This window comes from Callithrix jacchus, chromosome 1 (assembly GCF_049354715.1).
Source record: "Callithrix jacchus isolate 240 chromosome 1, calJac240_pri, whole genome shotgun sequence".
NCBI classification, from domain to species: Eukaryota; Metazoa; Chordata; class Mammalia; order Primates; family Cebidae; genus Callithrix; species Callithrix jacchus.
This window is the reverse complement of record NC_133502.1, coordinates 193,501,296-193,524,166: the sequence shown is the minus strand read 5'-3', so window position 1 is coordinate 193,524,166 and position 22,871 is coordinate 193,501,296. Positions and strand designations below refer to the sequence as shown.

Here is a 22,871-nt window from a genome sequence, read left to right as displayed (position 1 = left end):
CCATGGTATTTCTTTATTTCTGGTTTTTTTTTTTTTGTTTTTTTTTTGAGACGGAGTTTCGCTCTTGTTACCCAGGCTGGAGTGCAATGGCGCGATCTCGGCTCACCACAACCTCCTGGGTTCAGGAAATTCTCTTGCCTCAGTCTCCTGAGTAGCTGGGATTACAGGCACTCAGCTGTAATCCCACCATGCCCAGCTAATTTTTTGTATTTTTAGTAGAGATGGGGTTTCACCATGTTGTCCAGGATGATCTCAATCTCTTGACCTCGTGATCCACCCGCCTCGGCCTCCCAAAGTGCTGGGATTACAGGCATGAGCCACCGTGCCCAGCCCTATTTCTTTTTTTTTATTATTATTTTTATTTTGGGGGTTAGGTTATTTTTTTGGTTGGTTGTTTGAAACAAACAGGGTCTGGCTCTGTCATCCAGGTGGGAGTGCAGTGGCACAATCTCAGCTCACTGTAAACTCTGTCTTCCAGGCTCAAGCTATCCTTACACCTCAGCTTCCCAAATAGCTGGGACTACAGGCGTGCACCACCACGCCTGGCTAAATTTTGTATTTTTTTTTTTTTTTGAGATGGAATCTTGCTCTGTTACCCAGGCCGGAGTGCAGTGGCACGATGTCAGGTCACTGCAACCTCTGTCTCCCGGCTTCGATTCCCCCTGCCTCAGCCTCCTGAGTAGCTGGAACTACAGGCGCACGTCACCACGCCCAGCCAATTTTTTGTATTTTAGTAGAGACGGGGTTTCACATGGCCAGTATGGTCTTGATCTCCTGACCTCATGATCCACTCGCCTCGGCCTCCCAAAGTGTTGGGATTACAGGCGTGAGCCTCCGTGACCAGCCTTGTATTTTTTTTAAATAGCGATGTGGCCTTGCCATGTTCTCCAGGCTGGTCTTGAACTCCTGAGCTCAAATGATCTGCCATTCTCAGCCTCCCAAAGTGCTGGGATTACAGACATGAGCCATTACACCTAGCCTGTTATTTATTTATTTATTTATTTTTGAGAGGAAGTTTTGCTATGTTGCCCAGGCTGTAGTGCAGTGCAGAAATCTGGGCTCTCTGCAACCTCTGCCTTCTGGCTTCCAGCGATTCTCCTGCCTCAGCCTCCAAGTAGCTGGGACTACAGGAGCGCACCACCACGCCCAGCTAATTTTTTATTTTTATTTTTTAGTGGAAACAGGGTTTCCTCCATGTTGGCCAGGCTGGTCTTGAACTCCTGACCCCAGGTGCTTTGCCCGCCTTGGCCTCCTATAGTGCTGGGATTATAGGCGTTAGTCACTGCGCCCCGCCTGTTATTTATTTATTTTAATTGGCCAGGTGTGGTGGCTCATGCCTGTAATCTCCGTATTTTGGGAAGCCGAGGCAGGTGGATTGGTTGAGCTCAGGAGTTTAAGACCAGCCTGGACAACATGGTGAGACCCTATTTCTACCAAAAAAAAAAAAAAGGAGCAAGGCGAGAAGTCCAGAGCTAAGGGGAGGAGTGAAGTTCTCCGGGCATTGCCTGGGTGAGGGGGAAGCGCGGCTTGAAGCCCAAGAGGCTACAGACCGCGAGGAAGTACGCCCGTCGGAGGGGACTGGAGGCCGGCCGAAAGGTGTGAGCCTTAAGGAAGTTGCTGACCAAGAGCCCGACCGGATCGCAGGTCCGACGGCCCCTGCGTAACTGGGCCAGGACCTGCGCAGCCGCGTTCGCCCCCGCCAGGTCGCGAACCTTGTCAGGGGCCGGAGGCGCCCAGGGGTTAGTCCCGCCCCCGGCTTCGGCGCTGATTGGCTGGGGCGCCGCGGCGAGGCAGCTGCAATTGGCTAGGGAGTCCCGTCTGCGCCGCGGGAACGCGCTCGCAGCCCCGCTCGACGGTCCCGGCAGCCCACTAGCGACCCCGCGCCCCGGCCCTGGGGCGGTGAGGTGGTCGGCAGGCCCAGACCCCCGAGAGCCCCGCCCCGACGCCTGCTTCGCCCCCAGGCCTCCCGTACCGCCAGCCGCGCTCACCCACGGACATCCTCACGAGCTCACAGCGAGGTCTCGCAAAGCGTGACCTTCTGCCGGCAGATTTCGGCGAGCGGGGGGGTACTTCCAGAGGCAGGCGGACACCTACACCCAGCCGGCGCTGCGCCGCCTCTTCCGCAGCTTCGACAGCAACCGTCGCTGGCGGAGAGGATGGTGCTCAAGGGCAAGCAGGCTGAATTGGAACAACAGGGAATCCGCTCTTCACTCCGGGTGGGGCGTGGGACGGGCTGGGCGGAAACTGTCACTACCCGGATCCGCCATCCCCAAGGGCAGAGCTCTGACCGTTGGAGCTGTGAGGCCTGGGGCTGGGGGTGGGGTGGGGAGGTCGTAGTTGGCGTAACTAGGGCTGTAGGGTAGGATCTACCACAAACCGAGGCTGCACAGGCTGGGGAGTGGAGCAGCCAGGCATCTCACGCACTGGACTTCCCGCTGCCCTGCCTCTCCCAATCTTGTTGCAGGTGAAGTTCTTCTGTGCTGTCCAGGGGGAGCTAAATCATTGCAACAGCATGGGTGCCCTGGAGAGCGGGTGGAACAGCTGAAGCGGAGTATCCACCGCGTGCACCTCTACTCCTGGAGTGAGGCTCAATCTCTGCCGGTGCTGGGCCCTGTGGGTTTCTGAGTCCAGTGCAGCCAGTCGGAGGGCCAGGTGACCACCTCCACTCTTCCCGTTGGATTTGCCCTCCTTGAACCACGTTTTATCCAGAGCGGGAAGGGGCCTGGGAAATCTGAACCTGGGAGACGGAGAGGCGCTGCCCCTAGCTAGATTCTTTAGTTAAGAGACTGACTTCAGCTCTGCTACTTCCTGGCTGTGTGATCCTGAGCAAGGTGGGCCACCTTTTTGAGACAGAGAGCCCTCATTGCTCACCTTGGTGAGTGTTTGGAGTGTGGATGAAGGCCTGCAGGTAGGGCCTGGCTCAAGCAACCCAGAAAACGCAACTCAAAAAAAAAAACTGAGACAGTCCTGGCACTGACCAACCATGTCCTTGGTGTGGCCCTGTGGTTTGTCTCTGCCCCTATGTTTGGCACTTAAAAAAAAAGCAACATTGGGCCGGGCACGGTGGCTCACGCCTGTAATCCCAGCACTTTGGGAGGCCGAGGCAGGTGGATCACGAGGTCAAGAGATCGAGACCATCCTGGTCAACATGGTGAAACCCCGTCTCTACTAAAAATACAAAAAATTAGCTGGGCACGGTGGCGCATGCCTGTAATTCCAGCTACTCAGGAGGCTGAGGCAGGAGAATTGCCTGAACCCAGGAGGCGGAGTTTGCGGTGAGCGGAGATCGTGCCATTCCACTCCAGCCTGGGTAACAAGCGAAACTCCGTCTCACAAAGAAAAAAAAAAAGAAAGAAAATGCTGGTACTCTAGCTACTGCTATTGCTGTAATAAACTGTCCTTTGTGTCTGACCCAAGAGTGTCTTGTGTGGCTGGGAGCAGTGGCTCACGCCTGTAAACCCAGCACTTTGGGAGGCCAAGGCGGGTGCATCAGTTGAGGTCAGGAGTTTGAGACCAGCCTGGCCAACATAGTCAAACTCTGTCTCTACTAAAAATACAAAAGTTAGCCAGGTGTGGTGGCAGGAGCCTGTAATTCCAGCTACTCAGGAGGCTGAAGCAAGATAATCTTTTGAATCCAGGAGGTGGAGGTTGCAGTGAGCCGAGATCGCACCATTGCACTCCAGCTTGGGTAACAAGAGCCAAACTCCGTCTCAAAAAAAAAGCAACAACAACACTTACCGGGTGCGGTGGCTCACACCTGTAATCCCAGCACTTGGGGAAGCGGAAGTAAGAGATCTCTTGAGCCTAGGAGTTGGAGGCCAGCCTGGGCAACATAGCAAGACCCCATCTCTACAAAAATTTTTTTAAAGCTAGCCAGGTGTGGTGGCCCATGCCTGTAGTCCTGGCTACTTGGGAGGCTGAGGCAGGAGGATGGCTTGAGCCCAGGAATTTGAATTCATGGTGAGCTATGATCACACCAGTGTGCTCCAGCCTGGGCGACAGAGTGAGACCCTGTCTCTGTAAAGTGACAGCAACTACAAAAACAAACATTTGCTGACATAATCACAATGTCACTGATACACTTGACATAATTGACAACGGTTCTCTGACATCAGCTGGTCATAGTCACCTCTCCTAGATGGGCCACAAAAGTGTTTCTAGACTTGGTCTGTCACCTCAGGACCCAGTGAGACCCACACATTCATTATGTTTCACTGTTAGGCCTCAGGTTCCTTTTAGCTAGGATGATCGTATAATTGGTGTCTAAATTGGGCCACTCGTGAGGATGAAATGAAAGGGGGCCATATATATGGCCACACAGGGACAGCAAGTATATACTGGATGGCCCTGGGTCCTTGGCGACTTCTGTTGATGTCCCCTTTGAGGAGGGATAGCCTGTCTGGTGTCGTCCTCTGTCCTGCTCCACTTTCCGAGTTTGCGGCTATTACAATTTGGTAGTGCTTCCTCCTCTGCCTGTATTTCTTGGACAGTTGCTCTAAAGCTCGATTGGATTCAGGCTCAGTTCCTTCAGTATATTTGTGTTCGTGGATGACGACACTAGTGTGGGGCTACTCACTTCTGCGTCACATGGGGAGGCCCAGCTTGCCTGGGTGTCCCACTTTCTGGGGTGCTGAGAGTGAGCCCTCCCTCCACTGATGGTTGGACAACAGCACCTGTAGTCCCCTAAGGTAGCTTTGATGTTATTTACCCCTGTAAATAACAGAAAAGGAAATAGAGGCACAAGGAGGTTAGCCAACCTGTGCATGCTCACAGTAGTTGAGCCTGAACTTGAACTCAGGTCTAGGTTGCTCTGGTCTCCAGGCCAGGCAGGGTGGTGGCTATCATCATAGATGAGCTGTTCTGATGGGCCATATTAGGAGCTTGTTAACATGCACTTTGCTGGTAGCCTCCAACTTTTGAAGGGTAGAAATAGCCAGACTGAATACAGGAGGAAGACGTGACATAGAGGTCAGGGTCTGCTCCCGGGCTCCCGCCCCTCAAAGATCCCCTCCCTGAGCCCACCTCTGTAGGATTCCTCAATGTGTGTGTCCTCATGGAGGAGGTGCCCTTTTCCACACCCCCAGGATGACCCTGTGGTGGGGTGTGGTCGGTGGGCTCACTGTTCCAGTCCTGGATACTGTGCACCGGTGTTGGCCAACTCCACAGCTTTTCACCATGCTTCGGGGGTGGGCTGAAGACTGACCTGCCTGGACCAAGCCCACCCCTCCTTGGCATCCCATCACTTCCTGTGAAATTCTCCCGTTGAAGTCAGACAGCCTGGCATGGATCCTGCCTGTGGCTTGGACAGCCGGAGCCTCTAGGTCCACTTGTAAGCAGAGACAAGAGTAACCTTCCCCCATGAGGTTGGTGAGATGGGGCACGTTGGCCCCTGTCAACAGTGACTCTAGGTATTGTTCATGGTGCTCTTTGGGGCCTCCCTTCCTTTCTTGTTGGAGGGACTGTGTGAAGACCCACAACCACTATATTTGGCTCTCACTCTACTTTGCTCTGGCTTCAAGGTAGGCACTCACCGGCACCTTTTGTTGCAGACACCAAGAAGAGGGGAAGGAAGCCAACAAAGAAGAAAGCAGAACCCATCTAACAGGATCAGTTGATCTGCCTGTGCCTGCCACCAACCCTGCTGCCACTTCCACCACTGCCACCACCGTGGGCTCCGTGGCGACCCTGTCACCCCCTGTCTACACTCTGCTGAGAGTCTTTGGCCTCCTCCCTCTGCTGCCTGCACGTCAGTCAGTGAGAGCCTCCCCCACTCCAGGCAGTCCTGGGTGCCCCCTGCTCAGAATGATCCAGTGGCTCTCGTGGGCCTACAGCTGTCGCTCTCAGCTCTCTGCTTTTTTTTTTTTCCTTAAGATGGGGTTTTGCCATGTTGCCCAGGCTGGTCTCTAACTCCTGAGCTCAGGCAGTCCACCCACCTTGGCCTTCCAAAGTGCTAGGATTACAGGAGTGAGCCACTACCCCGGCCAGCTCTCTGTTTTTAAGCAGCAGAACCCTCTCTGCAGACAGGGTCTTGGTAGATAAAGGAGATAAATGGGGTTTGTGGTTAAGGCGTCAGGAGGGGATTTAAGGCACCAAAGTGCTCCACCCTCTTGGATTAGGCAAGCAAGGCAGCCTTGACTTGGTGCACCAGACAGGATCCTGGGGCTTCCAAAGGACAGGTGGAAAACCAGGGGGCCCCTCCCACATCTCCAGTCCCACTCCTGCATCTCCCTTTGGGCATGGCTCCCCATGCTACCCTCTGCCTGCAGTGCACTTCCTAACTGCCTGCACCTCCTGACTCCCCACTTAGCCTGGGTGACTCATTCAGGTCTGGCCTTCTCCTCCAGGCAGTCCTCCATCCCCCAGGCTGGGTTAGTTCCTTAGTTCCCAACCCCCACATCCCATCTTCTGTACCCCTAACCAAGCTCAAGGTGGGCCCAAGAGATGGTTCCAATGTATCTGCTGAGTGAATGAAAGTCACGTCATTCTCATGGCTCTTCTATAAGGTACTTTCTTCAGGCTCCCAAACCTGTTCTGAGATTTCTTTTCTATCTTCCAGGTTGAGAATTTGGACATTTCAAGATCTGAAGTGAAATTAAACAGGAATGGCCTGTCATCAAACCCAAAGAGATGGAAGGAATTTACTCTGGACTTGAAAGAAATGAAAAAGCATTTTGGGAATGTCCTGTGTGCCATGTTTGGCCACAATTTCTTCTCCAACCATCCTGAGTGCTTATTCTTGTTTTACAGGGGAGGGGTCTGGGCTCAGGTGGGCAGTGCCTGTGTCTATGCTGTAGAACTGCACATGAGGTGTGACGTCCCCTCTCTACCCTGTCTTGCAGCCGCATAGTTGATCTGACTCTCTTGGTTGTCAACTCCGGAAGCTTCCATTTCTCATATGTGGCTGGAATCAGTATGTTCAAGCTCCATTGCCCCAACTTCCCCTGGTAAGCATACCTTTGCGCCTGCCCGGGGCCAGACACCATCCTGACTCTAACCCAAGGGAAGGGGCAGTACTCAGGGAGAGTACTGTAAAACTTTTTCATTATAACGTCCTTTCTACTTCCAGGAATGACTCTAAACAGGGGTTCAGGAAAAGCTGGACCCCCTTCCTAGTGTTTAGAACAGTGAGAAATCAGGCTGGGCACAATGGCTCATGCCTGTAATCCCAGCACTTTGGGAGACCGAGGCAGGTGGATTGCTTGAGATCAGGAGTTTGAGACCAGCCTGGCCAACATGGCAAAACTCCCCTCTACTAAAAATACAAAACTTAGGCCAGGCACTGTGGCTCACGCCTGTAATCCCAGCACTTTGGGAGGCCCAGGTGAGTCGATCACCTGAAGTCAGGAGTTCGAGAGCAGCCTGACTAATATGATGAAACCCTGTCTCTACTAAAAATGCAAAAATTAGCCAGGCATGGTGGCATGTGCCTATAATCCCAGCTACTCGGGAGGCTGAGATAGGAAAATCACTTGAACCAGGAGGTGGAGGCCACTGCTCCTGGCTTCCAAATTGGCTTCTTTTTTTTTTGAGATGGAGTTTCGCTGTTGTTACCCAGACTGGAGTGCAATGGCACGATCTCAGCTCACCACAACCTCCGCCTTCTGGGTTCAAGCAATTCTCCTGCCTCAGCCTCCCAAGTAGCTGGGACTACAGGCCCACATCACCATGCCCAGCTAATTTTTGTATTTTTAGTAGAGACAGGGTTTCACCTTGTTGACCAGGATGGTCTCGATCTCTTGACCTCGTGATCCACCCGCCTTGGCCTCCCAAAGTGCTGGGATTATAGGCGTGAGCCACCACGCCTGGCCCATATTGGCTTCTTAAAAAATTTTTAAGATAGGGTCTTGCTCTGTCACCCAGGCTATAGTGCAGTGGCATGATTATAGCACACGATAGTCTCAAACTCTTGGGATTATGTGATTCTCTTGTCTCAGCCTCCCAAGTAGCCAAGTAGCTGGGATTACAGGTCTGCACCACCATGCCCTGCTAACTTTTTTAGCCCTTTTACTGAGATAACTCACATGGCATATAGTCCAGCCATTTAAAGTTCCCAATTCAATGGGTATTTATATATTCATAGTTGTACAACCATCACCACAATTCAATTTTAGAACATTATTACCTAAAAGGAATAGTAAAAAGGCAACCTACAATGGCATAAAATTATTGCAAAAAAACCTCAACAAAAAAGCAACGCAATTAAAAAATGGGCATGGCCAGATGCAGTAGCTCAGGCCTGTAATCGCAGCACTTTGGGAGGCTGAGATGGGTGGATCATCTGAGGTCAGGAGTTCAAGAACAGCTTGGCTAACATGGTGAAATCCCATCTCTATTAAAAATACAAAATTAGGCCAGGTGTGGTGGCTCATGCCTGCAATCCCAGCACTTTGGGAGGCTGAGGCAGTCAGATCACTTGAGGTCAGGAGTTCAAGACCATCTGTGCAACATGGTGAAACGCTGTCTCTATTAAAAATACAAAAAATTAGCTGGATGTGGGGGCACATGTCTGTAGTACCAGCTATTCAAGAGGCTGAGGCAAGAGAATCACTTGAACCTGGGAGGCAGAGGTTGCAGTGAGACAAGATTGAGCCATTGCACTCCAGCCTGGGCAACAGAGCGAGACTCCGTCTCAAAAAAAAAAAAAAAAAAAATGGGCACAAGACTTGAATAGCTATTTCTTTAAAGAAAATATGCAAATAGCCAATAACAGGAAAAGATGATCAAGATCATTAGTCATTAGGAAGATGCTTGTCAATGTCACAGTGAGATACCATTTCTCATTGACTCTGATGGCCACAGTAAAAAAGGACAGTGAGGCTGGGTGCAGTGGCTCACACCTGTAATCCCAGCACTTGGGAGGCCGAGGAGGGTGGATCATGAGGTCAGGAGTTCAAGACCAGCCTGACCAACATGATGAAATCCCGTCTCTACTAAAAATACAAAATTAGCCAGGCTTGGTGGTGCACACTTGTAATCCCAGCTAGTCAGGAGGCTGAGGCTGGAGAATCGCTGGAACCTGAGAGGTGAAAGTTGCAGTGAGCCAAGACAGTGCCATTGCACTCCAGCCTGGGCAACAAGTGAAACTCCATTGCAAAAAAGAAAAAAAGGACAGTGAAAAGTTCTTTTTAGTATAATTTCCTGTTTTTCCCCAAAGGATGGTTTTTTGCAGTTCCTAAGGACTCCCTCTTTCTGCTCTTTACATGGGCTTTGGTGGAAGAATGACTAGTATTGATGAGGATGTGGAGAAATTGAAATCCTTATGCAGGACTGATGGGAATGTAAAATGGTGCAGCTGCTATGAAAATCAATTTGGCCAGGCACAGTGGCTTGTGCCTATAATCCCAGCATTTTGGGAGGCCAAGGTGGGTGGATTACCTGAGGCCAGGAGTTCGAGACCAGCCTGATCAACATGGTGAAACCCTGTCTTAAAGAAAAAGAAATCAGTTTATTGGGTTCTCAAAATGTTAAACAGAGTTGCCATATGCCCCAGCAATTCCACTCCTATGTGTGTATCCATAAGAATTGAGGTCGGCCGGGCACGGTGGCTTACACCTGTAATCCCAGCACTTTGGGAGGACGAGGCAGGTGGATCACGAGTCAAGAGATCAAGACCATCCTGGTTAACAAGGTGAAACCCCATCTCTACTAAAAATACAAAAATTAGCTGGGCATGGTGGTGCGCGCCTGTAGTCCCAGCTACTCAGGAGGCTGAGGCAGAATTGCTTGAACCCAGCAGGCAGAGGTTGCGGTGAGCCGAGATTGTGCCATTGCACTGCAGCCTGGGTAACGATTGAAACTCCGTCTCAAAAAAAAAAAAAACAGAATTGAGGTCGAGCACAATGGCTCACACCTGTAATCCCAACACTTTGGGAGGCTGGGGCAGGTGGATCACTTGGACCTGGGAGTTCAAGACCAGCCTGGGTATCATAGTGAAACCTCATTGCTACAAAAAATACAAAAATTAGGGGTCCAGCATGGTGACTCACACCTGTAATCCCAGCACTTTGGGAGGCGGGCAGATCATGAGGTCAGGAGTTGGAGACCATCCTGGCTAACACAGTGAAACCCTGTCTCAACTAAAAATACAAAAAATTAGCTGGGTGTGTTGGCACCAATCTATAGTTCCGGCTACTCAGGAGGCTGAGGCAGGAGAATCGCCTGAACCCAGGGGGAAGAGGTTGCAGAGAGCTGACATCGTGCCACTGCACTCCTGCCTGGGCGACAGAGCAAGACTCTGTCTCAAAGAAATAAAATATTTAAAAGTACCTTTAATTGGCCGGGTGTGGTGGCTCACATCTATAATCCAGCACTTTGGGAGGTGAAGGAGGGTGGATCACTTGAGGCCAGAAGTTCCAGACCAGTCTGGCCAACATGGTGAAACCCTGTCTCTACCAAAAATACAAAAATTAGCCAGTCGATGTGGGGTGCACCTGTAATCCCAGCTACTCGGGAGGCTGAGGCACGAGAATCACTTGCCCAGGAGGCAGGTGTTGCAGTGAGCCAAGATCACACCACTGGAGCACAGTGGCACAATCTTGGCTCACTACAACCTCCACCTCCCCAATTCAAACAATTCTCATGCCTCAGCCTCCTAAGGAGCTGGGATCACAGGTGCATGCTGCCACACCTGGCTAATTTTTGTATTTTTAGTTGAGACAGGGTTTCACCATGTTGGCCAGGATGGTCTTGAACTCCTGTCCTCAAGTAATCCACCTGTCTCAGCCTTCCAAAGTGCTGAGATTACAAGTATATGCCACCATGCCCTGCCTTAATTGGTTTTCAAAAGCCTACAAATGGAGACCATGTTCCATGAAGAAAAGTTCGCAATACAGAAGTGAATATGTAAAATGTGAGTCCACTCCTGCTAAGAGTTTCATTTGTACCCTCCCAAATGATTTGTTTGTGCACGCACTCACACACACACACACACATTAAATTTTTTTTTTTAAACATATAGAGACGAGGTTTCACTATGTTGGTTGAGCTGGTCTCAAACCCCTGACTTCGTGATTGGTCCACCTCAGCCTTCCAAAGTGCTGGGATTACAGGTGTGAGCCACCACGCCTGGCCACATACGTTACATTTTTGACACAAGTAAGAGCTACATTGCATGTACTTCTCAGCAATTTGTGGTTTCCATAAATAAACCACTGGGATGTCTTTACTTGTTGGGATATCCACTTCATTCCTTTAAGCACCTGCAGAATAGTCCACTGCATGGCTGTGCCAGGGGTCATATAGCTGTGCTCTCATAGACATTTGTTTCCAGGTTTATTACAATTACAGACATTGGTGCAGTAAACAGCCTTGAAAACACATCCGTGGGAGAGGTTTCTAGAAGTAGAAATATATTGGGAGGGGCATACAGCCTGGGGTTTTTTCCATGTGTACCTATGTGCTGGTGTCCCACCTTACAGGCAGGTCATGCATGTCTCCTCTGCAAGACCTCGGCCTGTAGTGATTCCCCTAACACTGATGCGACACCAGACTCTGCTGTGAAGGCCTCCATCTTCTCCCCACCTGTCTTACTCAAGTTCCAGCCTGTTCCCAGACCCCAAGTTGATTCAGAGAATGACTCTGGCAATGAAGAGTCTGTGCCCCATGAAAGGAACCCATAACCTCTTTCCTACAGACCATAGCTAGAGGAATAAATCAAGTTCCTGTGGAGGTGCTATCCGTGTGCTGGCTTCCTAGGTGTTGTGCTGTCCTATCAACTCCCTCCGGCCCAAAGAGGGGGTCAGGGTATTATGGGTCTGAGCCTGCATATATTAGGTGGTTGGGTTAGCACCACCATGGTCCCCTCACTTGCACACTACCATGACAGTCCCATCAAGTGCACTTTGAGGCCGAGTGTGCTGGCTCATGCCTGTAAGCCCAGCACTTTGGGAGGCTGAGACAGACAGATCACTTGTTTCCCAGGCTGTAGTGCAGTGGCTATTCACAGGCAAGATCCTACTACTGATTAGCACGGGAGTTTTGAGCTGCTGCTTTTTTTTTTTTTTTTTTTTTGAGACAAAGTCTCATTCTGTCGCTGAGGCTGGAGTGCAGTGGCATGATATCAGTGGCTGCAACCTCTGTTTCTCAGATTCAGGCATTTCTCTTGCCTCAGCCTCCCCAGTAGCTGGGATAATAATGCCTAGCTAATTTTTGTATTTTTAGTAGAGATGGGGTTTCACCATATTGGCCGGGCTGGTCTCGAACTCCTGATCTCAGGTGACCTGCCTGCCTCGGCTTTCCAAATTATTGGGATTACAGCCATGAGCCACTGTGCCTGGCAAACCTGCTCTTTTTTCTTTTTTTTTTGAGACAGAGTCTTGCTCTCTCACCCAGGCTGGAGTGCAGTGACACAATCTCGGCTCACTGCAGCCTCCGTCTCCCAGGTTCAAGCGATTCTCCTGCCTCAGCCTCTCGAGTAGCTGGGACTACAGGCAGGCAAATGCCAACATGCCCAGCTAATTTTCTGTGTTTTTAGTAGAGATGGTGTTTCACTGTGTTAGCCAGGCTGGTCTCAATCTCCTGACCTTGTGATCTACCCACTTCGGCCTCCTAAAGTGCTGGGATTACAGGCATGAGCCACCATACCTGGCCAAGCTGCTCCTACTCTAACCTGAGCCAGTTCACCCCTCCTTAGAAAAGCTGGTGGTTTCCTGCTTCCAAGAAATCACCAATATATGCCAAATTTAGCACAGACATCTGATCAGCATTGCACACTACAATCCAGAAGTCCTGGATCCAAGCAATCCTCCTGCCTCAGCCTCCCAAGTAGCTGGGACTATAGGTGGGTGCCCAGCAGTCCTATATTTCCAAGGAACCCTGGAGCCCTAAAGAATCCAGTTTAAGGGCTGGGCGTGGTGGCCGAGGCGGGTGGATCACAAGGTCAAGAGATTGAGACCATCCTGGTCAACATGGTGAAACCCGTCTCTACTAAAAATATAATTAGCTGGGCATTGTGGCGCGTGCCTGTAGTCCCAGCTACTCGGGAGGCTGAGGCAGGAGAATTGCTTGAACCCAGGGGGCGGAGGTTGTGGTGAGCCGAGATCGTGCCATTGCACTCCAGCCTGGGTAACAAAAGCAAAACTCTGTCTCAAAAAAATTTAAAAATAAATAAAATTTAAAAAAGAATCCAGTTTAAAATCATCACTTGCAGGCTGGGTGTGGTGTCTTATTCCTGTAATCCCAGCACTTTTGGGAGGCTGAAGCAGGTGAATCACTTACGGTCAGGAGTTTGAGACCAACCTGGCCAACGTGGCAAAACCCTGTCTCTACTAACAATAGGAAAATTAACTGGGCGTGGTGGCAGGTGTCTGTAATCTCAGCTGCTTGAGAGGCTTAGGCAGGAGAATTGCTTGAACCTAGGAGGCTGAGGTGACAGTGAGCTGAGATCATGCCACTGCACTTCAGCCTGGGTGACAGAGCAAGACTTCATCTCTCTTTTTTTTTTTTTTGAGATGGAGTTTCGCTGTTGTTACCCAGACTGGAGTGCAATGGCACGATCTTGGCGCACTGCAACCTCCGCCTTCTGGGTTCAAGCAATTCTCCTGCCTCAGCCTCCCGAGTAGCTGGGACTACAGGCGCGCACCACCATGCCCAGCTAATTTTTGTATTTTTAGTAGAGACAGGGTTTCACCTTGTTGACCAGGATGGTCTCGATCTCTTGACCTCATGATCCACCCGCCTCAGCCTCCCAAAGTGCTGGGATTATAGGTGTGAGCCACCGCGCCCAGCCCAAGACTTTATCTCAAAAGAAAAAAAAGAGGAAAAGAAAAAACCATCACCTTCATTTAATGGGTGAGAAAGTTGGACCTGTAGAAGACAGCAGCATGGTGAGCTCATGCTGGGACTCCTGCCTCCCAGGCTGCAACTCATTCTCACCTGTCTTAGGCACCAATGCTGCACTAAGTCACATGCAGGGATAAAATACAGACCAAAGAAAACATGGCTTCTGCTCTCTACAAGCTCAGAGTTGATGGGGGTGACAGGCAGGCCACTGGACAATCACTACACATGATGAGAACAGGGATGGCAGAAGTCCAGCCCTGGTGAAGCCCAGCTTCAATTATCCACTCAACCACATTCCTAAATGCCTTCGTCATACCTTAGGGCAGCTGCTGGATGGTGACTGTGGGGTCCCCAGAGACCCATCCACCCATGTCCTTTTCCTTGGTGGCAGCCTGCTCTCCTTTTTACAAATTATTATTATGAGACAGCGTCTTGCTCTGTTGCCCAGGCTGGAGTGCATTGGTGCCATACAGCTCATTGCAGCCTTGACTTCACCTTGCTGGCTCGAGCACAAGCAGTCATCCCACCTCAGCTGGAACTAGAGCTGGGTCTCACTCACTCTGTTGCCTAGACTAGTCTCAAGCTCCCGGGCTCAGGTGATCCTCCCATCTTAGCCTCCTGAGTAGCTGGGACTATAGGCATGCACCAGCACACCCAGCTAATTATTTTTTTTGTAGAGATGGGATCTCTCTATGTTGCTTAGGCAGGTCTTAAGCTCTTGGGCTCAAGTGATCCTCCCGCCCTGGTCACCTAAAGGGCTGGGATTACAGGCCTGTGCCATCACGCCCGGCCCAGCCTGCCCTCCTGACCTGACAACTGAAGCTCTACTGAAGACTGCAGCAGGGCATCCAGGCTGTGGATCCCCACACACCAGCTCTGACTCAGTTGCCCATATGCCCTGGGAAGCCAGTGGCTCCCACCAAACCTCATATTTTCTTCCATAAAACAGAGCTGTGCTGAGGATTCCCTGTGGCTACCATGTCCAGGAGCCCAGCACCAGTTCAAAGCTAAGGCCATCCCTGCATCTCACCTTTCCTCCCTCTCACACATACACTACATCTGCCTCACCTCTCAAAAAGAACATCTGCAGTCATAATTCCTGATGTTCTTGTTACTTGCCACCCCCTAAAGGCATTTCCTGTGGGTTCAGGGGAACCTGAGTTGAAAAACTTGGGCGTTGTGAAGGTGAAGCCAGAGGGCCACAAGCTGAGTGAACACAGCAGTTGTGAAAAGTCCCAGGTGCTTCCTGGGGACAGGGAGACACCACAGACCAAAAAGCAAAGGGGCCTCTGATGTGACTTCAATATCAAGTCTTGATGCAGATGGCCAGGTATTAGGCGTCCATCAATTTCTCCCAAGAGCCACTTCGCACCAGGAGCAGGCAAGAAGGGTAAAGAGGAGCCAGATTGAAGCAGGGCTCCTTGTTGTGAACTGAACGCGAGCCCAGGAATCTCGTCCAGCAAGAGGGTCCCAAACCTGGAAGAGAGCGTGCACCGAAAAAAAAGGAGATAGAAAGGAGCGAGGTCTAGAGGGCTACATGCGCTATGCCCATGCAGCAATTTTATTTTTGCAATATGTTCCATTATATACTTTTCTGAAGTTAATGTTGTTTACACCAGATCAACATACTTAAGTTACAGTAAGCAAGTTACGCCCACTATGTTACGCCCAGTAAGTCAGTTACGCCCAGTAAGTTACGGTAAGTTAAGCCCAGCAAGTAAATTACGCCCAGTAAGTACTTAACAATTCTAAGCAAGTTACAGTTACGCCCAGTAAGTAGGTTACGTCCAGTAAGTAGGTTATGCCCAATAGGTCAAGGTAAGTAAGTTACAGTCACGCCCAGTAAGTTATGGTAAGTTACAGTTACACCCAGTAAGTTACAGTAAGTTACCAAGTGTAAATACTTAAGTTAATATTTTACAATGAAGGTAACAAGGGTCCAAAATGAACACAATCAAGGAATAAACCATAAGGAGCCAAAAGTAGACACAATGCCTCCCAAGTTCTCATATTCATAAAGTAATGTCTGTTAATTATTAGAATAACATAGTCTCTCTCTCGATTCCTGCTTTCCCTCAGCTCGACTCCCCCAACCAGGGATCTGTGTCCGGGCTCAAGCTCACGGTATGGCGAGGCCCATTTCCTAGGGGCCTCACACAGGAGCGATCCCCACAGGTCCCTCAGCTCCTTCGCTTGCAAGCCACACAGGTGGCCAGAGAGACTCTGTGTGTGTGTGTGTGTGTGTGTGTGTGTGTGTGTGTGTGTGTGTGTTTCTTCTGAAGCTCAGGATGCCCCAAATATTTCTGCTGAAGCCTCAGGCTGGGCCTCTGCCTAAGATGCCATTGAGTAGCCCAGATACTGGGGCTCCAGCGTTTGTCACCAGCTGGCACCCAAATGTGGGAGGTAGGCAGGCCAGTGTCCCTCGTGCCCTTTTTGCCTATCTGGCCCTGTGTCCCTATGCCACTTTGCTGGGGAGAGTCTTTTCACCTATACCTCCTCTGAGTCGACTCTGGGCAGAAACACAAATGTGTATCAGGCACATGCTTTCCCCAAAAGATGGATGACCAGTTGTGTGATCAGGGCTGTTATAGGGGCTGAAGGGTCCTGAGGAGTCCAGGTCTAGCCATGTTTAGGCATATCCTGCTGCATTTTCCATCCACCTGACCCAAATACACCACCTGAACTCGCAGCCAGGTATGCCCACACCGCATGGAGGGGCCTTGACACACATACCCTGCCCCTTTCTCCAAGCCCAGGAGCAACTGCCCAGACTTCCCTCAGGGCACCTTGGTCTGCTGGAGACTACACAGTGCCTGGGAGGGTGCCTGGGGAGGGTCACAAGGGACATGGTGTTAGAAGCAAGAAAAACGTAGGGACCAGAAAAGTTGTGGTGCATCCCGGAAGGGATACGGGTCAGTTTAAGCAGGGATGTGGGAGTCCACCCCTGGCCTTGCCAGGTGTAGAGGCGCGTGGGCCAGACATTCGCGGCAGGACTCGGGGGAACACGCCAAGAGGCGGAAGGGGCACGTGGAGACCCCAAGGAGGCGGCCGGAAGAAGCGTGCCGGGCGGTTGGCCGCTGCCGGGGCGGCGGCAGTTGGCAACCTGTGGCTTGCCAGGAGAAGTCGGGAGTCCAGCCGGGCCGCGGCCGCAATGGCCAAGGACTCGCCGGGCCCCTTGGGCGCATCGTCCAAGAAGCCGGGCTGCCCCAGCCCGGCGGCAGCAGTGCTGGAGAACCAGAGGCGGGAGCTGGAGAAGCTACGGGCGGAGCTGGAGGCGGAGCGAGCGGGCTGGCGGGCAGAACGGCGGCGCTTCGCTGCGCAGGAGCGTCAGCTGCGGGAGGCGGCAGAGCGGGAGCGGCAGCAGCTGGCTGACCATCTGCGCTCCAAGTGGGAGGCACAGCGTTGCCGGGAGCTGCGGCAGCTGCAGGAGGAGATGCAGCAGGAGCGAGAGGCGGAGATCCGGCAGCTGCTGCGCTGGAAGGAGGCCGAATTGCGGCAGCTGCAGCAACTGCTGCACCGCGAGCGTGATGGCGTGGTGCGCCAAGCCCGGGAGCTGCAGCGCCAGCTGGCCGAGGAGCTAGTGAACCGCGGCCACTGCAGCCGCCCGGGGGCGTCCGAGGTCTCCGCCGCGCAGTGCCGCTGTCGCCTGCAGGAAGTGTTGGCGCAGCTTCGCTGGGAGACTGACGGCGAGCAGGCGGCGCGCATCCGCTATCTGCAGGCGGCTCTCGAGGTGGAGCGCCAGCTCTTCCTCAAGTACATCCTGGAGCACTTCCGCGGGCATCCCGCTGTATCGGGATCCCCAGACACCCAGGCTGTGCATTCCTTGGAAGACCTGCTGCCCCAGACCTCGAGCGGCTCTTGCTATGCCCCCAACCCCGCCAGTCGACTCGGATCTCTTGATAGCCTGAGTGCCAGAGTCCGTGTCTGCTCTGGCTCTCTAGACCTGGTGTCCTCTGCATGCTCCAGCTCCCTAGATGGTCTGCTGTCCACGCGCGCCAGCTCCCTTGATTCCTTCACACCACCGCGTTCCCGCTCTCTTGACAGCACCCGGAGTCTCCCCAAGGCCTCCAAATCCGAGGAGCGGCCCTCCTCACCAGACATCTCCACCCCTGGCTTCCGGAGTCTCCCGCCGCCGCCGTTGCCACTCCTGCCGCCATCACCACCACCATCAGTCCACGGGAAACTCAGCAACCCTCGGAGAGGAGAAGGCCCCGAGAGCAAGCCCTGCGAAGTCCTGACTCCCTCATTCCCGGGCCTGGGCCACCAAGCGCTGATAAGGCTGAACTGGCTGCTGGCCAAGGCATTGCGGGTGCTGGCGTGCCGCTGTTCTATCCTGCACGAGGAGAACAAGCAGCTGCGGCGTGCAGGCTTCCTCTACCAGGCAGACGAGAAGGTGAAGCGGCTCAAGGTGAAGCGCGCGGAGCTGACCGGGCTCGCGCAGCGCCTGGCGGACGGGGCCCGTAAGCTGCAGGAGACCAACCTTCGGGCAGTGAGCGCTCCTGTGCCCAGCGAGAGTTGCGTCGGCCTGGAGCTATGCCAGGCCTTTGCCAGCCAGCGCGCCCAGGACCTGTCGGAGCAGGCGAGCGCGCTGCTGGCCAAGGACAAGCAAATCGAAGAGCTGCGGCAGGAGTGCCACCTCCTGCAGGCGCGTATGGCCTCCGGCCCCTGCAGAGACCCGCATCCTGGAAGGGAAAGTCCCTGTACACAGTGGCTCAACATTAGCGACTTGGACCGCCTGCAGCGCGAGTCCCAGCGGGAAGTGCTGCGCCTACAGAGGCAGTTGACGCTTCCACAGGGCTACGGTGGCGCCCGGCCCGAGGCGGGCGGCCAGAGCGCAACCTGTGAGGAGATGCGGCAGCAGATGCTGGCGTTGGAGCGCCAGCTGGACGAGCGGCGGCGCGAGTGCGAGGAGCTGGGCGCCCAAGCGGCAGCGGCGCGGCGGCGCGGCGAGGAGGCGGAGGCACAGCTGCAGGCGGCGCTGCTCAAAAACGCCTGGCTGGCGGAGGAGAATGGTCGGCTGCAGGCCAAGGCCGACTGGGTGCGGAAGGTGGAGACTGAGAACAGCGAAGTACGCGGCCACCTGGGCCGCGCGTGTCAAGAGCGCGATGCCGCCGGCTTGATGGCTGAGCAGCTGCTGCAGGAGGCGGTGCGTGGGCAGGACAGCCAGCAGCAGCTGCAACACGACCCCCAGAAGGGCCAGTGTGACCTCCATGCTTCCCGGAAGGAGATGCAAGCGCTGCAGTGTCACCCTGATCACCCTCCCCAACAGCCCCAGGAGACCAGTCAAATGCCGGAGTCCCAAGTTAAGGGTAGCAGAAGGCCCAAGTTCCAGCCACGGCCTGAAGAGTACTCACGGTCACAGCCCAGCAGAGGCATACAGGAGAAAAGGGAAGCCTCCCTCGAGGAGAGCCCAGTTGCCCTTGGGGAGCCAGCCAGTGTCCCCCAAGTTTCAGAGACAGTCCTTGCCAGCCGACCTCTGTCCAAGAAAACTAGCTCCCAGTCAAACTCCTCCTCTGAGGGGTCGATGTGGGCCACCGTGCCATCCTGCCCTACTCTGGATGGGGACACAGCCACTGAGGTGGATGACCTCCAGTGTGACAGTGTGTCCCTGGCCCTGGAAGTGGGGAGCCTGGTGGCTCCTGCTACCCCCAAGCTCAAGATCTTCATGGCTCAGTATAACTACAACCCATTTGAGGGGCCCAATGATCACCCCGAAGGTGAGCTGCCCCTCACAGCTGGGGACTATGTATACATCTTTGGAGACATGGATGAGGATGGTTTCTATGAGGGGGAGCTTGAGGATGGCCGACGGGGGCTGGTGCCCTCCAACTTGGTGGAGCAGATTCCAGACAGCTACATCCCAAGCTGCCTGCCTGCCAAATCCCCTGACCTTGGCCCCAATCAACTTCCAGCTGGGCAGGATGAAGCTCTAGAGGAAGACAGCTTATTACCTGGGGAACCCCAGGGAGTGGTGGACGGAGGGCTGTGCCAGATGGGAAGTGTGGGCTCCAAGACAGAAGCAGCAACAGATGTCCTGGATACCAAGATGGAAGCCTGCCAGCTGGGCTTGCCGCAGAGGGTGGGGAAGCAGGGCCTCTCCAGACCCCTTCTGGGCACCAAAGGGGTTCTCTGTTTGGCCCCCATGCAGCTACACCTGCAGAATGTCACAGCCACATTGGCCAAGATCACCTGGGTCTATAGCAGCTGCCACCACCCCCACATGGTGTATCTTGATGACCAAGAGCATGCCCTGACCCCAGCGGGTGTGAGCTGCTACACCTTCCAGGGTCTGTGCCCCGGCACACACTACCAGGCACGGGTGGAGGTGCGGCTGCCGTGGGACTTGCTGCAGGTGTACTGGGGAACAATGTCCTCCACCATCACCTTCGACACACTCTTGGCAGGACCTCCCCACCCACCACTGGATGTGCTGGTGGAGCGCCATGCCTCTCCAGGTGTCCTGGTGATCAGCTGGCTCCCTGTGACCATTGACTCAGCTGGGTCCTCCAATGGAGTCCAGGTCACCGGTTATGCTGTGTATGCAGATGGGCTCAAGGTTTGCGAGGTCGCCGATGCCACTGCTGGGAGCACCCTGTTGAAGTTCTCCCAACTACAGGTGCCCCTAATGTGGCAGAAGATCTCAGTGAGAACCATGTCACTCTGTGGCGAGTCCCTGGATTCAGTGCCGGCTCAGATCCCTGAGGACTGCTTCATGTATCATCGATGGCCAGAGACACCTCCCTTTAGCTACATTTGTGGAGACCCATCCACCTACAGAGTCACCTTCCCCGTCTGCCCCCAGAAGCTGGCACTGGCTCCTCTGAGTGCCAAAGCCAGCCCCCACAACCCTGGAAGCTGTGGGGAGCCCCACGCTAAGTTCCTAGAAGCATTCCTTGAAGAATCCCCTAGAAGGCAATCCCCAGTGTCCAACCTGGGCTCAGAAGAAGAATGTTCAAGTTCAGGGGCTGGCAGCCAAGTTCAGGAGCTTGCAGAGGCCTGGGAGGGCTGTAGAAAGGACCTGCTTTTTCAGAAAAGTCCCCAGAACCATAGGCTACCTTCGCTCAGTGACCAGCCTGGGGAGAAGGAAAATTGCTGCCGGCACATGGGCACCAGCAAAAGCCCTGCGCCAGTATTCATCCATCTACCCACTGAGTGTGGGGCCAGGAAGGAACCAAGTCAGGAAAAGCCTGCCTTTGAGAGGGTCCTTAGGCAAAAGCAACATGCCCAAGGGCTCACACCTCCCCAGCTGGGCGCCAGCCAACAGTACACATCTGACTTCCATAACATTTGGGAGGAGGAGCAGGAGGCACTGTGCTTGGATCTGTGGGGCACGGAGAGGCAAGAGAAGAAGAGGGAGCCCAGGCCCCAGAGCAGACATGGAAAGGCTCTGGGGGGCAAGAGAGAGTGCCAGCTGCATGAGTCCAGCTTGGCACTGTGTCCAGCTCCATCCAGCAAAGTCATCAAGATGCCCAGGGGTGGCCCCCAACAACTGGGGACAGGGGCCAACACTCCAGCCAGGGTCTGTGTAGCCCTCTCTGATTACAACCCTCTGGTGATGTCTGCCAACCCCAAGGCTGCAGAAGAGGAGTTGGACTTCCAGAAAGGGCAGTTGCTAAGAGTGTGGGGCTCTCAAGACACCCATGGCTTCTACCTTGGTGAGTGCAACGGGCAAGTGGGCAATATCCCCGCGCACCTAGTGGCTGAGATGGAGGTGAGCACAGAGCAGACTGACAGGAGGTGGCATTTGCCGGCCCAAGGACACCTGCCTTCTATGGCCCACCTTGAAGACTGGGGGATGGGGCTCACCATCCCCCAGGGTTCCTCCCCGATGCTCCAACAGAACTCCAAGAGACCCCCACTGTGGACTCCAAAGACCATGATAGCAGCTCTGGACTATGATCCCAGGGATGGGCAAACAGGGGGCCAGGTGAAGGGCAGGCTGGCGCTGAGGGCAGGAGATGTAGTCATGGTTTACGGGCCTATGGATGAACAGGGACTCTATTATGGAGAGTCGGGCGGCCACAGGGGCCTGGTCCCAGCCCACCTGCTGGATCACATGTCCCTCCATGGACACTGAGCAAGCATCCTTGCCCAGGTAGTGGCCTCAGGCTGCTCACACCCTGCCAGAGGAGAAGCAAGCTTGCAGACCCTCACACCAGCACCCCTCCTCGCCACCATAAGTAGCATGTGCTCCAAGCGCCACCATGATAAGCTGATGGTAGTCCTTAAGTGTCTCCAAGGCTCTGAAAGTAGCAGACTTAAGTCTGAGTTATTTTCAAAAGAAAACAAAACCAGCCAACCCCTGAGAGTTTGAGAGGCTGTTTCAAAGCTGCTGATCACTATGGCAGGTATTTGGATAAGTGCCTTTTTCTGTGACCAATGTGTGTTTTCTCTAGGAGGTTAAGGTTATCCATCCATTGTCTTGTGTGAAAGTCTCAAGAAAAGTCTACATCTTTAAAAAAAAAAAAGGAATCAGAATGTTATTTTTTAGATGTGAGGGTGATCTGGCTGCGACATCTGTCACCCACCCTCATTGATCACCAGGGTTGATTTGGCTGATCTGGCTGACTAGGCAGGTATCCCCTTCCTCCCTCACTGCTCCATGTGTGTCCCTCCTGAATCTGTGCACTTGGTGGAAGAGAATGACCATCCCCAGTAGAGGAGGACCGGTCTTCAGTCCAGGGTATTTGAGACTGGGCGTGGTGGCTCACGCCTGTAATCCAAGCACTTTGGAGGCCAAGGTGGGAGGATCACCTGAGGTGGGGAGTTCAAGACCAGCCTGACCAACACGGTGAAACCCTGCCTTTAAAAAGAAAAGAAAAGAAAAAAAGTGTATTGGCTCTCTGCCAGAGCCTCCAAACAAGCTCTCAGAATGTTATTTTTTTCGGTCTTATGTTCAACCACTCATTAAAACGTTCATAGAGAAAACATATTTTAGGCCGGGCACGGTGGCTCACGCCTATAATCCCAGCACTTTGGGAGGCCGAGGCAGGTGGGTCACGAGGTCAAGAGATCAAGACCATCCTGGTCAACAAGGTGAAACCCATCTCTACTAAAAATATTTAAAAACTTAGCTGGGCATGGTGGTATAA

General features: G+C 53.3%; 2 protein-coding genes across 12 annotated transcripts in view; one reads left to right on the top strand and one right to left on the bottom strand.

The window, feature by feature from the left end:
- Window positions 1–2,218, bottom strand: part of UBE2L3 (ubiquitin conjugating enzyme E2 L3) — a 68,377-nt gene extending 66,159 nt beyond the window's left edge. For both annotated transcript variants that reach the window (XM_078335920.1, XM_078335922.1), the window contains exon 1: window positions 1,989–2,218. In XM_078335920.1, the coding sequence (XP_078192046.1) occupies window positions 1,989–1,998 (10 nt within the window). In that variant the 5' untranslated portion in view covers window positions 1,999–2,218. The remainder of the gene's footprint in view (window positions 1–1,988) is intronic.
- Window positions 1,834–22,711, top strand: LOC108593870 (RIMS-binding protein 3A). Of its 10 annotated transcripts, none has more exons than XM_078335914.1 (7): window positions 1,834–2,216; window positions 2,465–2,652; window positions 5,167–5,329; window positions 5,550–5,754; window positions 6,557–6,726; window positions 6,840–6,944; window positions 11,418–22,711. In XM_078335914.1, exon 7 carries the CDS (start codon window positions 16,931–16,933, stop codon window positions 21,854–21,856), a length of 4,926 nt encoding a protein of 1,641 aa, XP_078192040.1. In that variant the 5' UTR covers window positions 1,834–2,216; window positions 2,465–2,652; window positions 5,167–5,329; window positions 5,550–5,754; window positions 6,557–6,726; window positions 6,840–6,944; window positions 11,418–16,930; the 3' UTR covers window positions 21,857–22,711. The 10 variants fall into 10 exon arrangements, with proteins under 10 accessions (XP_078192040.1, XP_078192041.1, XP_078192028.1 ...); XM_078335915.1 differs by having other exon boundaries at window positions 5,085–5,329; XM_078335902.1 differs by having other exon boundaries at window positions 3,639–5,329.
- The last annotated feature ends 160 nt before the right edge of the window (window positions 22,712–22,871 follow it).

Excerpts from the sequence above, each read along its gene's own strand:
- LOC108593870 (XM_078335908.1), top strand. The coding sequence starts at position 16,931 with ATGGCCAAGGACTCGCCGGGCCCCTTGGGCGCATCGTCCAAGAAGCCG.